At 42.7% G+C, this 13748-nt stretch overlaps 1 protein-coding gene across 2 annotated transcripts in view; it reads left to right on the top strand.

Annotated features, from left to right (window-relative positions):
• KCND3 (potassium voltage-gated channel subfamily D member 3) overlaps positions 1 to 4472 on the top strand; it is a 362523-nt gene extending 358051 nt beyond the window's left edge. For both annotated transcript variants that reach the window (XM_075264056.1, XM_075264055.1), the window contains one exon: positions 3806 to 4472. In XM_075264056.1, the coding sequence (XP_075120157.1) occupies positions 3806 to 4001 (196 nt within the window). In that variant the 3' untranslated portion in view covers positions 4002 to 4472. The remainder of the gene's footprint in view (positions 1 to 3805) is intronic.
• Positions 4473 to 13748: the final 9276 nt, after the last annotated feature.

The raw sequence follows: 13748 nt of genomic DNA, 5'->3' as shown, positions 1-13748 counted from the left end.
CAGTGTCATGCCGTTCTCCCCCCTTCATCTGCCCCAGTGTCATGCCATTCCCCCCCCTTCATCTGCCCCAGTGTCATGCTGTTCTCCCCCTCCATCTGCCCCAGTGTCATGCCGTTCTCCCCCTCCATCTGCCCCAGTGTCATGCTGTTCTCCCCCCCTCCATCTGCCCCAGTGTCATGCTGTTCTCCCCCCTCCATCTGCCCCAGTGTCATGCCATTCTCCCCCCTCCATCTGCCCCAGTGTCATGCCATTCTCCCCCCTCCATCTGCCCCAGTGTCATGCCATTCTCCCCCTCCATCTGCCCCAGTGTCATGCTGTTCTTCCCCCCTTCATCTGCCCTAGTGTCATTCTGTTCTTCCCCCCTTCATCTGCCCCAGTGTCATGCCATTCTCCCCCCTCCATCTGCCCCAGTGTCATGCTGTTCTTCCCCCCTTCATCTGCCCCAGTGTCATGCTGTTCTCTCCCCCTCTTCATCTGCCCCAGTGTCATGCTGTTCTCTCCCCCTCTTCATCTGCCCCAGTGTCATGCCGTTCTCCCCCTTCATCTGCCCCAGTGTCATGCTGTTCTCCCCCTCCATCTGCCCCAGTGTCATGCCGTTCTCCCCCTCCATCTGCCCCAGTGCCATGCCGTTCTGCCCCTCCATCTGCCCCAGTGCCATGCCGTTCTGCCCCTCCATCTGCCCCAGTGTCATGCCGTTCTCCCCCTCCATCTGCCCCAGTGTCATGCCGTTCTCCCCCTCCATCTGCCCCAGTGCCATGCCGTTCTGCCCCTCCATCTGCCCCAGTGCCATGCCGTTCTGCCCCTCCATCTGCCCCAGTGTCATGCTGTTCTTACACACACACACTCACCATTCCTCGTTCCCTCGCAGCTCTCTCCCTCATACACATATTGTAGCCGCGATGTGATGACGTCATCACATCGCGGCTACAAATGCCGGAGGCCGGAGCTCAGCGTTAAAGCAGGAGCTGAGCTGTGACAGCTCCGGCTTTAAACGCCTATGCATTCGGCTCATCGGCGTCCTACCGCCGATGAGCCGAATACATAGGCGTTTAAAGCAGGAGCTGTGAGCTCAGCTCCTGCTTTAACGCTGAGCTCAGTAGAAGTCGGGACATGCCGACCGGGACCATTTTGTTAGGTCCCGGCCGCGCCGCGGGGCCCCGCTAAGCGCGGGGCCCCGGGCGGTTGCCCGGCTCGCCCGGCCCTGGATCCGCCCCTGAATGGAGGAGAGATTAAAGAAACGCGTGAGCTGAACTCTGAAGACGGGCTGGGGAGACATTATTAAATAGGTTGTCTGCCTTTAAAAGCCCATTTTCTAACACCCTATTAGGGCATTTTCCATTAATAGTTTGGACCTCCATTACATCCATTCCATCTCCAGTGGTGGCGCTGTAGTGAACAGGAGCATTTGCTGCCTATGAGGCATCAGTTGTTTACGGTGTAAACACAGAATGCATATGTCATAAATAATCCAAAAAAAAAAAAAAAAAAAGATTTTTGCTGCATTTTTTTTATAGGTATGTTTCACTTTGTGGGGCCTTAGCCTGAAAAAGGCTGCCTGCCTTTAGGATAGGTCATGAATATCAGATTGACTGTACTCCACAATTTACCGTAGCGGAAACGCCACGGGAAAAATTGCGATGTTTTACAGTACGGGTAAAGTGGATGACATTCTAGTGAATCCCACGCCCACTTTGCGGAAAAAACCACTGTGCAGACATGCCGCGATTTCCAAAACTGGCACAGTTTTGGAAATTGCAGCATGTCAGTTATACCTACAGAAACTCCGGCGGTTCCCCCATAGGTATAATTGTAACAAAGTCTGCAGAGGAAAACTCTTCGAACTTTTTGTCTAAAGTGCTGCGGGAAGAACCGCGTTGTGATGCTACCGCAGCGCTTTATTGATGTGGGACGTCCCGTGGGGTCTTAGCCTAAAGTGGGTATGCCAGGTATTGCAGCAAGCCCTGTATCACCTTTATTGTTTACCAGGTAGAGTGTCATACATTTTGTCTTTCAATCAGCTGATGTTTCGGGGTGCTGGAAGGTAGACTCCCACCAATCTCATAATAATAAGAGGCTAATATTATAGTCCTGGAAATACCTTTAGGCTAAAGCCCCACGGGCAGTATCCGCAGCACTAAAGCGCTGTGGGAAGAACCACTGCCTGAACGCATTGCGGTTCTTTCCGCAGCACTTTTAAGAGAAAGTTCACAGAGTTTTCCTCTGCGGACCTTCTCTTAACATTATATCTATGGGAAAGCCGCCGGCGTTTCCGTACATATAATTGACATGTGTCCGCGCTACGATCTTTTCCTCAAAGTGGGGATGGGATTTGCATGAATCCCATCCACTTTGCCTGCACTGTACAATGCCACGATTTTATCCGCAGCATCTCCGCTGCAGGTAAATCGCGGCATTTCCGGTCCGTGGGGCCCTGGCCTTAGGCTGAGGCCCCACATTGCGGAAACGCAGCTTCTTTTGTTGTGTTTTTTGAGCTAAAGCCGAAAATGGCTGCAGAGGGAATGGAGAATATATACGAAGTCCTTATACTTATACTCAATCCACTCCTGGGTTTGACTCAAAAAAAAAAAAAAAAAACTGCAACAAAAGAAGGTGTGTTTCCACACCGTGGGGCCTCAGCCTTAGGCTAATACCCCACATAGCATGCTGCAGCAACAAAGCAGTGCAGGAAAAACCACGGCAGCAACGTCTTTCACAGAAAGTCTGCAGAGGTTTCCTCTGCAGACTTTTTGCTTCCATTATATCTATAGTGAAACCACCGGCGTTCCATAGGTATAATTGACATGCTACGATTTCCAAAACCTCAACTTTTTTTCCCGCAAGGTGTGCCCATCTGTTGCAGTGACTATAAAACACCCCATTTTTTTACGATCACACCACTTAGAGCTCTGGCCTTAATGTATATCATCTATTGGCTTGGTTACTGTATCATTTAGGCTTTAAGGAGGGTCAGGAGGACCCTATGTACAGTAGATACATGTTGGCTGGCTCTGTTAGCATACATCTATTGTGTATGGTGAGCTTTACATTAGACAATGGCCATGAGAAAAACTCTACATTGAGCTGGTATTTTGATGAGCTGGTATTTTGATGTGCTGCTCTCCCCTAATCTGTATGGCAGTCTGCACATAGCCCTGCATAGGGTGCGGTTCACATTTGAGGTATATGGTCAAAAAATGTAAAGTGCTATAGGAGGACATATTCATTGTAAACACCATTGCCTATGCATTTCAGTACAGTAAAAAGATATCCAGATATAAATGTGCCATAAAGAAGCCTAGAAAAATGATGCATATTATCATCTACTATCTAATCTATAGTGATGTATATATAATATAAGCTTAGCATTCCATAATAAGTAGATATCAGGAGAATTTGCCGCCTTCCAGCAGGCAGTGTACAGCATGTACTTGTATAATTCACATTAATTGGTTAATGAATAAAAATAACAATATAGTAATAAGCAAACCTACTATAACCTATACTGTCCTTTGTAGTATATTAAGCAGATTTAGCTCCATTTACAAAGAAATGAAGTGTAGTAGTAAGGATGTGTGATTCACTGACTGCGTCTTCCATCCTCACCACGTCTCCTAGAACCATGACAGCTCTGTCAGCCTTCCAGAAATGTACTGATCATGGCTCGGTAGGAGAGACTTTTAAAGTGCTCCGAATACCTTACTAAGGCCCCAAATAGTACAAAGCACCAGGAGACAGTTCCGACTGTATTAACACTTTCAGATCTTTCTCTTCCTTTCTGCCATCTGAAATATTTTTTGTCTTCCAGTCGATCCAGCCTGAACTTGAAGTCAGACGATGGCTTAAGATCAAACTGCAAATCTGCACAGATCACAACAGCGATCATTAGCATCCCGACCCCTCCAGCTTTGACACCAGAAGGCGAGAACCGACCTGCAAGCCCGCCTGGACGCACCACAAACATTCACAGTGCGAGCAACGTTGTAAAAGTTTCCGCGTTGTAAGACACTGTAACTAGCGTAGCGAATCGAGGCTGCCGTGTCGTGTCCTTTTTTGCTGCAAAATAGTGGAATAGCAGTGAAGAAGTGACAAGCTTCTGCTAAACTTGCCATTTACCACCATGGAAAATTCACGAAGGAGCACTGGCTATATACATATACACCTATACTCAAGCCTATAGGGTTATGTATATTTTGGATGTGGGCTGCTAGGTAGTTTCATGGCAAGTAAAGGAGTTAACACGTGAAGCAAATTGACAACACTGTGTCTAAACACCTTTTTTTAAGGTTTTCAGTGGATAATATTTATTCATGAAGAAATGACTCAACTTACAAAACATATAAAAATAGGGGATCGACAAGGAGCAATTTTTGAAGGTCGTCAAAGGGGAACAGGGACAAACAAATGCAATTTTCTTCTTGTAAGGGAATCTGCAAGCAACCAAAATGACACAACGTTTTGTGTTTCTGCTAAAAGGTCGAACTTAGGGGCTAGGGTGGGGTTCGGGGGGATCTGGTCAAAGAAAAATCTATTTTCCTGCGTTTTCTGTGAGAGTGGACATTGAACTGTTCAGGGAACAGAACAGCTCCTAGCACATTTCAGGACGGGCACATTGTAGATGCGAGCACACACTCACACTCATCCTCCCTTGCTGATGTTCTTAATTCTTAGATCATTTTTGTATTAGCCTTTTAAGTCCAAGCAGTGCAGACTGTGATGTTGTCAGGTATTATGTCTGTGAAAAAAAAAAAAACATATTTGTGAATCATAAAAAAAAAGGAAAAAAAAAAAGAAAAAAAAATATGAAAATCTCTTTGATAGAATTTAGTTTACGCACCACCATTTATTTTCTGCTTTATGGTTTCTTTTGATTCGGAAGCAGAAGAAGCTGCAAGTTCGGTAAAAAGAAAAAAAAAATTAATTTTTTTTGAAAAACAGTTTTAGAAGTATATGAGATAGGGGATCTCAAACACAATGAATTCAGGCACCCAGGAGTAGACGTGTTGCTGAGTTTTCTTAATATGGAGTAACCTGGATCTTTAGAGTTCAGTGTAAATACTGTAACCATTCCTTGGTGTTTCGCATAGATCTATTGTGGCTCCGCACCTCAGGTGTTACTCAGATAACAGACTGATCGTGCAGCAGTGTGCTGTTATAGGAGACTATTTTTATATACATATATATATATATATATATATATATCTTAGTAAAGCTTAGGGCCAGGTACCCTAGTGTATTCCTTCTTCCATGCAGATGTTCTCCTGCCAGTGCAGGCCTCAGTTTCATTTACTTGTATGAAGTCAAACCTTCACATACAGACAGGGTTTCTAGCTGTTATTAGACAAAGGGTGCTCACGTACCGTAGCGCAATGTCACGCCAGATAGCTGGTGCAGTGGGAAGGAGCACCTAGCAAAGTAGTCATGTTGCACTCTAATTCTATGGCATAGTTCTAATACCGTAGGCAAGGATCTTGATATCATTTACCGGCCAGAAAATCCAGTAGGGCAAGAAGGGTTATAAAAAAAAAAAAAAAAAAAAAAAAAAAAAAAAGACCCTCCACTACGTATGTGTACATGTCTCCAGCATGTATAAGAAACCACACACAAGCTGTATTTAGTAGCATTACATGATCTCTTCTGAATGGAGAACTATATTGTCAAACAAAAGCTCAGGTCAGTAGTTTTGACGGTGGAGATGTCGGTCATATACGTGTTTGTTAAGAAGTCGTGTAGATGATTGATGGGAATATCGGTGTTATAGTGGTATAACCTGCGGTAGCCGTAGCTCTGTGGTCTACGCATTATGTTTACAAGAACAAATTCATGTTGAAAACCCAGATAGCAATCCCAAATTGAAGAAACGAGTTTCCTTATATTTCTGAAGATAAACTCTATGGATAACAATCTGTTTCTAGGCGAATGATAGGAAGACAGGTTTAGTGTCTCACTCAAAGGTGGAAGGAATCAGGTTTCAATTCATTTTATGTTATTCTCTATCATTCTTCTGTTGTCCTATCTGAGAGTAGCAAATAGTAGGAACGTCATGTCCTACTTACCGTTCCCACAAAGGATTATTAACAACCTACCCTATATTAGTGTATAGTATAGAGAAGGCTGCCAGTCCCTGTATGTGGGCAGGTAAGCAGGACTCTCACTGTCTCTCTTAGGAGTCCTGTCCTTACTCTGCTTTATACTCAGGAATCCTTCTCAAAACTAAATAAACCAATATGTAACAGAGCTCCCTTCTCTATCGCTCTCATATCCAGATAGCGCAGCACAGATCACCGGACACGTTCACTTTAGAGCCTTTTCCAAAGACACTTAACAGTCATGAAAGTGTCTAGAAGGACCATCTTAGCAAACAAGCACAGCACAACTTAGATTTCCTATTCTGCTCTCGTTATGGGCAACAATGACAGTTTTTCTTTTGGACAGTTTCATAAATTTTCCCTAGTGAATATATCCAATGTGTTGTACGTTATTATTTCATCCTGGATATCAGACATCTATTAACCCCACAATTACCTATAGCTGATATAGTGATCTCAGCAGAACAGTTTTGCGCCAGAACTGACCTACACACATTGGTGGGTTTTGAGCAATATCCCCTCTACTGTCACTTGGATACATTTTTTGAAGTGACAATGGGGCAGAGAGCCGAAAAAAAATCTACACAATGAACAGAATAAACAAAAACACAGAAAATAATGTATTTAAAGTGAGCCACAGCAACATTTGTATAATAAATATATAATGTACTGCACCTACTTTTTAACCTTTTTGGCATGGTTCTTCGTATCACCAATCTCCCATTTATTTCTGTGACCATCAGATTCTCAGACTACTCTCTATGTCCTGCGTACGTGGTCTGAGACACTTCCCCTGCTCTGGGATGGAACATCCGAGAGTAAAAGGAATACCTCAGACTACTCTCTACGCTCTGCTTTCATGGACCATCCAAGAGCAAAAGGAGTATCTCAGACTACCCTCTACGCCCTGCTTTCATGGGCCATCCAAGAGCAAAAGGAGTGTCTCAGACTACTCTCTACGCCCTGCTTTCATGGACCCCGCAAGAACAAAAGGAGTGTCTCAGACTACTCTGTACACTCTGCTTTCATGGACCATCTGAGAGCAAAAGGACTGTCACAGACTACTCTGTACGCCCTGCTTTCATGGACCATCCAAGAGCAAAAGGAGTGTCTCAGAGTAGACTACTCTCTATTCTCTGCTTTCATTGACCATCCGAGAGCAAAAGGAGTGTCTCAGACTACTCTGTACACCCTGCTTTGATGGACCACCTGAGAGCAAAGGGAGTGTCTCAGACACTCTCTACGCCCTGTTTCATGGACCATTGAAGAGCAAAAGGAGTGTCTCAGACTACCAATATTTTGACAAGCTGGTGGCAGTTTTACACAAATAAAGAGGTGACAAGGAATCGGAGGACACCAGGTATTTTAACTACACATTATATATTTATTGTGAACCAGAGGCTTGCATCAAAGTCGTATTGTAACCATAGATCCACATGACACACTATAAATACCTTAGTACAGAATAACCCTTTCAAGTCTCACTGTCACAATACAGCAGTGCTGTCAGTATAGGGGTTTAGAAGTTCCAATAGCACCAACACCCTGTAGATTGTTGTCGCCCTATAAGAGAACACTCGCAGTATATAAAGGATAGGTAGGAGGCGCTGTCATAGGTTTTGGATAGGGTACCCACAGATTTAAGTTCTTTCTCATGAAATATGTAAAACTGTACAATCACCTCTGCTGTTTAAGAAGGATCGCCTTACTGTATATGCTCAGCATTTGCTTTATAGGGAGGCCGTTGATATCTAGCATGTCTCCTATGATGGATAATACAGTATAACACTATAGTGCTTCCTTACCTGTGGACCTACCATGTAGCTCAGACTGGCCACGCTGTTTCTATAGCTCTCATTCACCTCTACAGCATATATGGAAACCGCATAGGAAAACACTGCTTGCTTGTTTCTATAAGTCCTGCCTTCGTGGTCTGGATTTATGAGCAGTTGTGACTTATGAACCATCTCAGGAGCCTTTTGTAGAGATGGATATGACTCTTTGAGCGTTTATATAGGATAGTGATATTTCAGTTAATAATATGGTTATGGTTGGGGACCCTGTTGCCTATATAGCAGTGGGGTGCATGTATAGTGCATTGGCAAAACGTTTGGTGTACATATCAAACATACAGTATTTAAAGTGCCCCATATAGCTTATGGATGCCAAAAGATTTTTTTTTTTTTTTTTTTTGCTATATAGATGATCATTAGATAACAGAATAACAGAACCTGCAGCTGTAATATGATGTGGAAAACCTAGATGCATTACCGCTGTGTGCAGGAGGCCAAAGAGTGATAATCCTCAGTCAATCAATATCTACTGACGTATGGTAGATAACACACAACAGACCTCCACAAACAGCTGGGATCAGTCTACCAAAGGCTCTTCACTTTAATATTGTGAAATATTACATTTATGAAACTTCTTCCACTGCTACAACAAGGGTGCTGAGAAGAACCTTATATTAGGAGGTTTCAGTCAATAATGTGACTCAATATAAAAGAAGTTTTACAAAACCCTTTGTGTTTTGGCTCGTGATGATTTATCCACAAGTATGTTATCAGATTCTGATTGGTGGGGGTCTGACAGCGTGACTTTGCACTGATACACTGATTCGGCTTCCGGAAACTGTATACATTTTATAAAGTTAGAAGAGTCTCTGCTTCAACCCAAGTGAATGTGGAGCAGAGTACCATTGCTACACTGTAGATGTATACAGCTTCTGGCAGATGTCTCAGCTGTTTGGTGCAGGTTCTGAGAGTTGGATACCCACCAAATAGGGTCATTAGTATCCAAAATCTAAGGGCAGAAATATTAAGATTGGTGTATAACATGTCAGTCTTAATAAAGGGCCCAACTGGTGCAGGGAACGAGAGATTTATGAAGAGGCTGCGGGTTCTTCATAAATCAGTGGTATGTTCCTGGACCTGAATGGAAATCTAGACCATTCCCAATATAACCAGGAAACTGGTGTGAGTTAAAATGAATCTGTTGGGCCAAGGTATTCCTGACCTGGCCCACCCCACTCTGGTCACATTTTCACAATGTGGCAATCGAGGTATACATAGTTACACAGTGGATGAGGTTGGATGAAGACATCAGTCCATCAAGTCCATCCTATAACCCTACAATCCCTACAGTGTTGATCCAGGAGAAGACAAAAAAAAAAAAACCATGAGGACTATGCCAATTGCCCCATTTCAGGGGAAAAAAATTCTTTCCCGACTCCAATCTGGCAGTCAGTATAAAAACCCTGGATCAACGTGTCCTTAAAATTTTGAGGCCTTAACCCGTAATATTGTTCTCTTCGAGAAAGGCATCAGATCGAGTCTTGCGGTGCATGTTTATTACGAGAATGGGCCTTGTGCCATATGTGCACCACTATCATGCCTCTAAACCAGAAAATCAGAGAGATGGATGAATCCCCCCATAGGATCAACTTCAACTTATAAGTTTTTTTCCCAGCACACTTGCCTTAGCAGTAGAAGAAGGAATTGATGACCTATCCTGTGGGGTCTTGGACAAACCCAACATACATTCCCAATGCCATGAATATTACTGTTAGGGTACTAGATAGTATAGCATTTACATGGTGATGCCACAAAAAAGAGAAAAGAAAAAAACACCATTTTACAAATCCTTATTTTCCTATTTTCATTTATATCCGTTGACTTGAGATCCATAGGTAGTGAAGCCATGATACACTCCACTTGAAAGACCAGGAAATAAATCAGAGCTATCACCTCATTACTCTTACTGTCTTTTTGGCATTATATCTGACCGGTCGGCTCCTGACACATAATTCTTTTCCCATCCTCAGCATGGCCTCAGTATGGCTTTCTAGTGAATTGTTACTGTCTCTCTTATGTTAAGATTGTAACTCGCATCCATCAGGGCATCGTGTGACAATCAAATTGCCACTACTTGAGCTTGATCTGTCAAGCCGAGGTGTGAAATGAAGAGCATTGATCTACCCATTGCTGCCTTTCAGGGAGAGCATTGCCAGGAAGGGTAATGGCGTCTCTGCAGCATGCGTGTTTGTTCCTATGTGTGAGTTATGAGATACAATTTGCACAAGAAGCATTCCTTTCTCTTGATGTGTAACTTCTCCAGCAGCGAAAAGACACTGAGAGCCAAAGACATTGGACTGGACTTTCCTACCAAGCAAAAACAACATAAAAAAAGAAAAAAAAAATCACAACTACGTGTCCCATAATGCAACAGACCAACGCGTGGGACAAAAACAAAAACCATTGTGAGATACATGTGCAGTTTATTAACACGTTCACTGCCAGTCTCCTTAGTCTCTCGGAGGTTATACCATATCCCACAGAATGAAGAGCAGTCATTCCCAACAAATATTTTGTGGATACATATGTGTAGGTTTGGCCTAAAATAGGCCCTAGAAAAGTGACCTAGCTGTGTAAGAGATAGAATCGTTTTCAATGTTTAATGTAATTGTTCTATTCTGTGTCTTTTCCAAGGTTTTCATTTCCTGACAGGAGCATCTGTGTGTTTTTTAACATATGGCAGAGCCCATCCTCTTTGTTGTCTTTGATTGCAAAAATCTGTTCTCTCGATTGCTTCACTTTTTAGCATTACCGGTGAGCAAAGCAATTTCCAGGCAATCAATATGTACCAATACAAGAAGTACTGTAAAATAATTAAGAAGAAAACTACATGTTGGATCTTCTCGTGAGGAAGGAAGCAAAAGGATGTGAAAAACAAAAAAAAATCACATTTCTTTCTTGCAGCTTAAATCCTGTTGTCTTCTTTTGAGATGTAGTGCATATGTTAAATTGTATATAATTTGCAGTAATTTGTCTTGTGCCACTGCTGTAACTAATGTATCCAATCCGGATTAAACTCATTATGTGCCACACATGGACAGTCAATGTTCTGCGTGTTCATTCATGAAATCACAGGTAAGCCTCATCCACACAACCCGTGTCACACTGTCTTCTGGGTGTAGCATGTGAACCCAAGGCACACAAGCTAATTGGCTGCTGTGAATGAACGTGGGACACGCGGATGTAACCCATTTGTGCCCGTGCTCTATCTGTGCTTCCGCGGCCCCTTTCTTTCATTGAATAGGGACGGGAATAGGAACGGTTGCATATTTTGCGGCCTGCACACATGACCATGTCATTCACGATCATGTGTACTGGGCCTATAGAAAAGAATGGGTCAGTGTGATATCCAGTCTCCCTAGGATTCCTACCCACTGAATTTTTTGCAACTGATAAAGGGGTGTTTAACCCATTGTTCTCTCCAATAGAGACTTGTCTTACCTAGACCGTTGACCTAGGAGCTTTTCTCCAAAGAGCTCAGAGGTTTTCTGGTCAGTGTGCTATCCAGGAAAAACCCAGATAGCACTCTGACCAGTCATACGGTCATCTACAAGGGGGCTTAGGCCCCACGTTGCCAAAACACAGGGTTTTTTGTTTGTTGCAGATTTTGCTGCATTGTTTTGGAGCCAAAGCCAAGAATTGTTTATAAGGAAAGGGAAAATCTATATTAAGCTCTTATACTTCTACTGAATCCACTCCTAGCTCTGGCTCAAAACACGGCTGCAAAATCTGCAACGAAAAAAGCTGTGATTCTGCAGTGTGGGGCTTTAGCCTTTCCATGTTGTGGAAATGCAGCTTTTTTTTGTTGTTGTTGTTGCGGATTTGCTGTAGTTTTTGAGCCAAAGCCAAGAGTAGCTCCAAATGGAATTGGAAATATATAGAAAGTACTTATACTTCTGCCCTCTGCTCAAGCAGCATGTCTATTGTACCTGTAGAAATGCTGGTATTTTCCCGTATTGGTATTATAGCGGCAGAAAGGAAAACTATTTTTTTCCTAGGTTACCCTAAGGCTAAAACTCCATGTTGCGGAAATGCAGCTTTTTTTTTTTTTTTTTTTGCAGATTTTGTTGCAGCTTTTTGAACCAAGGCCAGGAGCAGATTGGGCAGAAGGTACAAGTATAACACCTTCCTCTAAATTTCCCAATCCTTTTGTAGCCATTCTTGGCTTTGGCTTAAAAAACTGCAACAACAAAAAAAAAAAAGCTGCATTTCCGCAAAGTGGGGCCTTGGCCTAGAAGAGGTTACCAGGACTTAAATATTATGACCTTTATGATAGGTCATCAAGACAGATTGTGGGGCTCTGACCCCTGGCACCCGACTGACCCACTGTGCGAAGGAGCAGGTGAGAGCTATGACCTCATTACTGTGTACGGTTACATTGTTCATCGACTTTGGCTGGTATTCATTAGGAGGGGACTAACGTGCAGAATATCCATGTAATCGATGAATGTGACTTCAAAGGCCCACGGTTGAAGTTACTGCACTCAAAGGCAGCTGTTTGTCAGGGGGGTGCCAGGATTTGGTCCAAACAAACAATCTCATATTGATATCCAATCCTAATGATAGCTCATCAATATTTAAATTTTGGAAATCCCTTGAAAGGGAACCAGCAGTCCCATAGTACATATAGTCCTATATGTGTATAGCCTGGTATAGGTTCAATATATAGATTCTGTATAACTTGTATTTTATTCATTTCAATCCCTGCTTTTTTTATGCCTAGGAGTCTTGGGGCCGTCTTGCTCAGTATCTCCGTATGCTCACTCACAGGAATGGCAATCAATCAAGGCTGTCAATCATTGAACAGAATCAGGCACTAGACTCTTACAGAGAACATGTTACATATCTCTGAAAAGCTCACAGTATACAGAATTCAGTGCACTGTCAGCTCTGCAGCAATATGTAACAACACGGCACATATTAGAGGACATGAAAGATCCCCTTTACTCACATAGAAACAATTGAGATTCAGCCTCCAAGATGTACTACAGTGCATTACAGCATGAGACTGTGGCCAACATACATGACAAATGTAAAGATATAATTTGTATATATCTTCCCTTGATCTGGTCATACATAGAAATCACTTGGTACAGATAGAGAGGCTACAGCCTTAGCCGTCAGCAGGACTCTGAAGCCTGCTATGTAGTGCGAAGTGAAACACAGAACCTGAAGAAGCCAAAGGGTGCAAAACTATTCTCATCTAAAAATACATGTAGTTAAGAAAAAAAAAACGCTTCTTATCAGTTAACCGCAGCCTTTAAGTGCAGAGTAGTTTTCTTGCTTGAGGATCTGATTAAAGGATCTATAAAACCACTTCAGGCAATAGACCAGACATTAATGCACAAACATGGAAAGGTTTATTGATGGCATGTTCCGTAACAATATATATATATATTTATAAAAACAAGAAAGAAATTTAAGTTTGACCAAGAGCATAAATATCCATTACACGTTATGTTCCAGTCAAAATGTACAGTGCATGGTAGTCTTCAGAGCTAGGTTTGTATACAGATTTTAGTTAGCAGTGTGGACTCTGAATTTTGCTTTCAAATTGAGTATTTGATGAAATATGACCGTGCAATGTCCTGGAAGATCACACAGATACAGTTATGGCAATTGAGAATATAACCAGTGTTTGGTGCCTGTAAAAGCTCAACCAACATCCCAGAGTAACATAGTAGAGAATAAGAAAACACAGAATGTAAAGTGTGTGATAAAGAGCACCAGTTACCTATGAGGAGCACATCAGGAATTGATCAGAATGAGTCTCAACATCTTTTTTCAAGGGTATGTACACCTTTGCAAT

Source organism: Leptodactylus fuscus, chromosome 2 (genome assembly GCF_031893055.1).
Source record: "Leptodactylus fuscus isolate aLepFus1 chromosome 2, aLepFus1.hap2, whole genome shotgun sequence".
Lineage (NCBI taxonomy): Eukaryota > Metazoa > Chordata > Amphibia > Anura > Leptodactylidae > Leptodactylus > Leptodactylus fuscus.
Note: the sequence above shows the minus strand (reverse complement) of the source record. Positions and strands in the feature narration are given on the sequence as shown.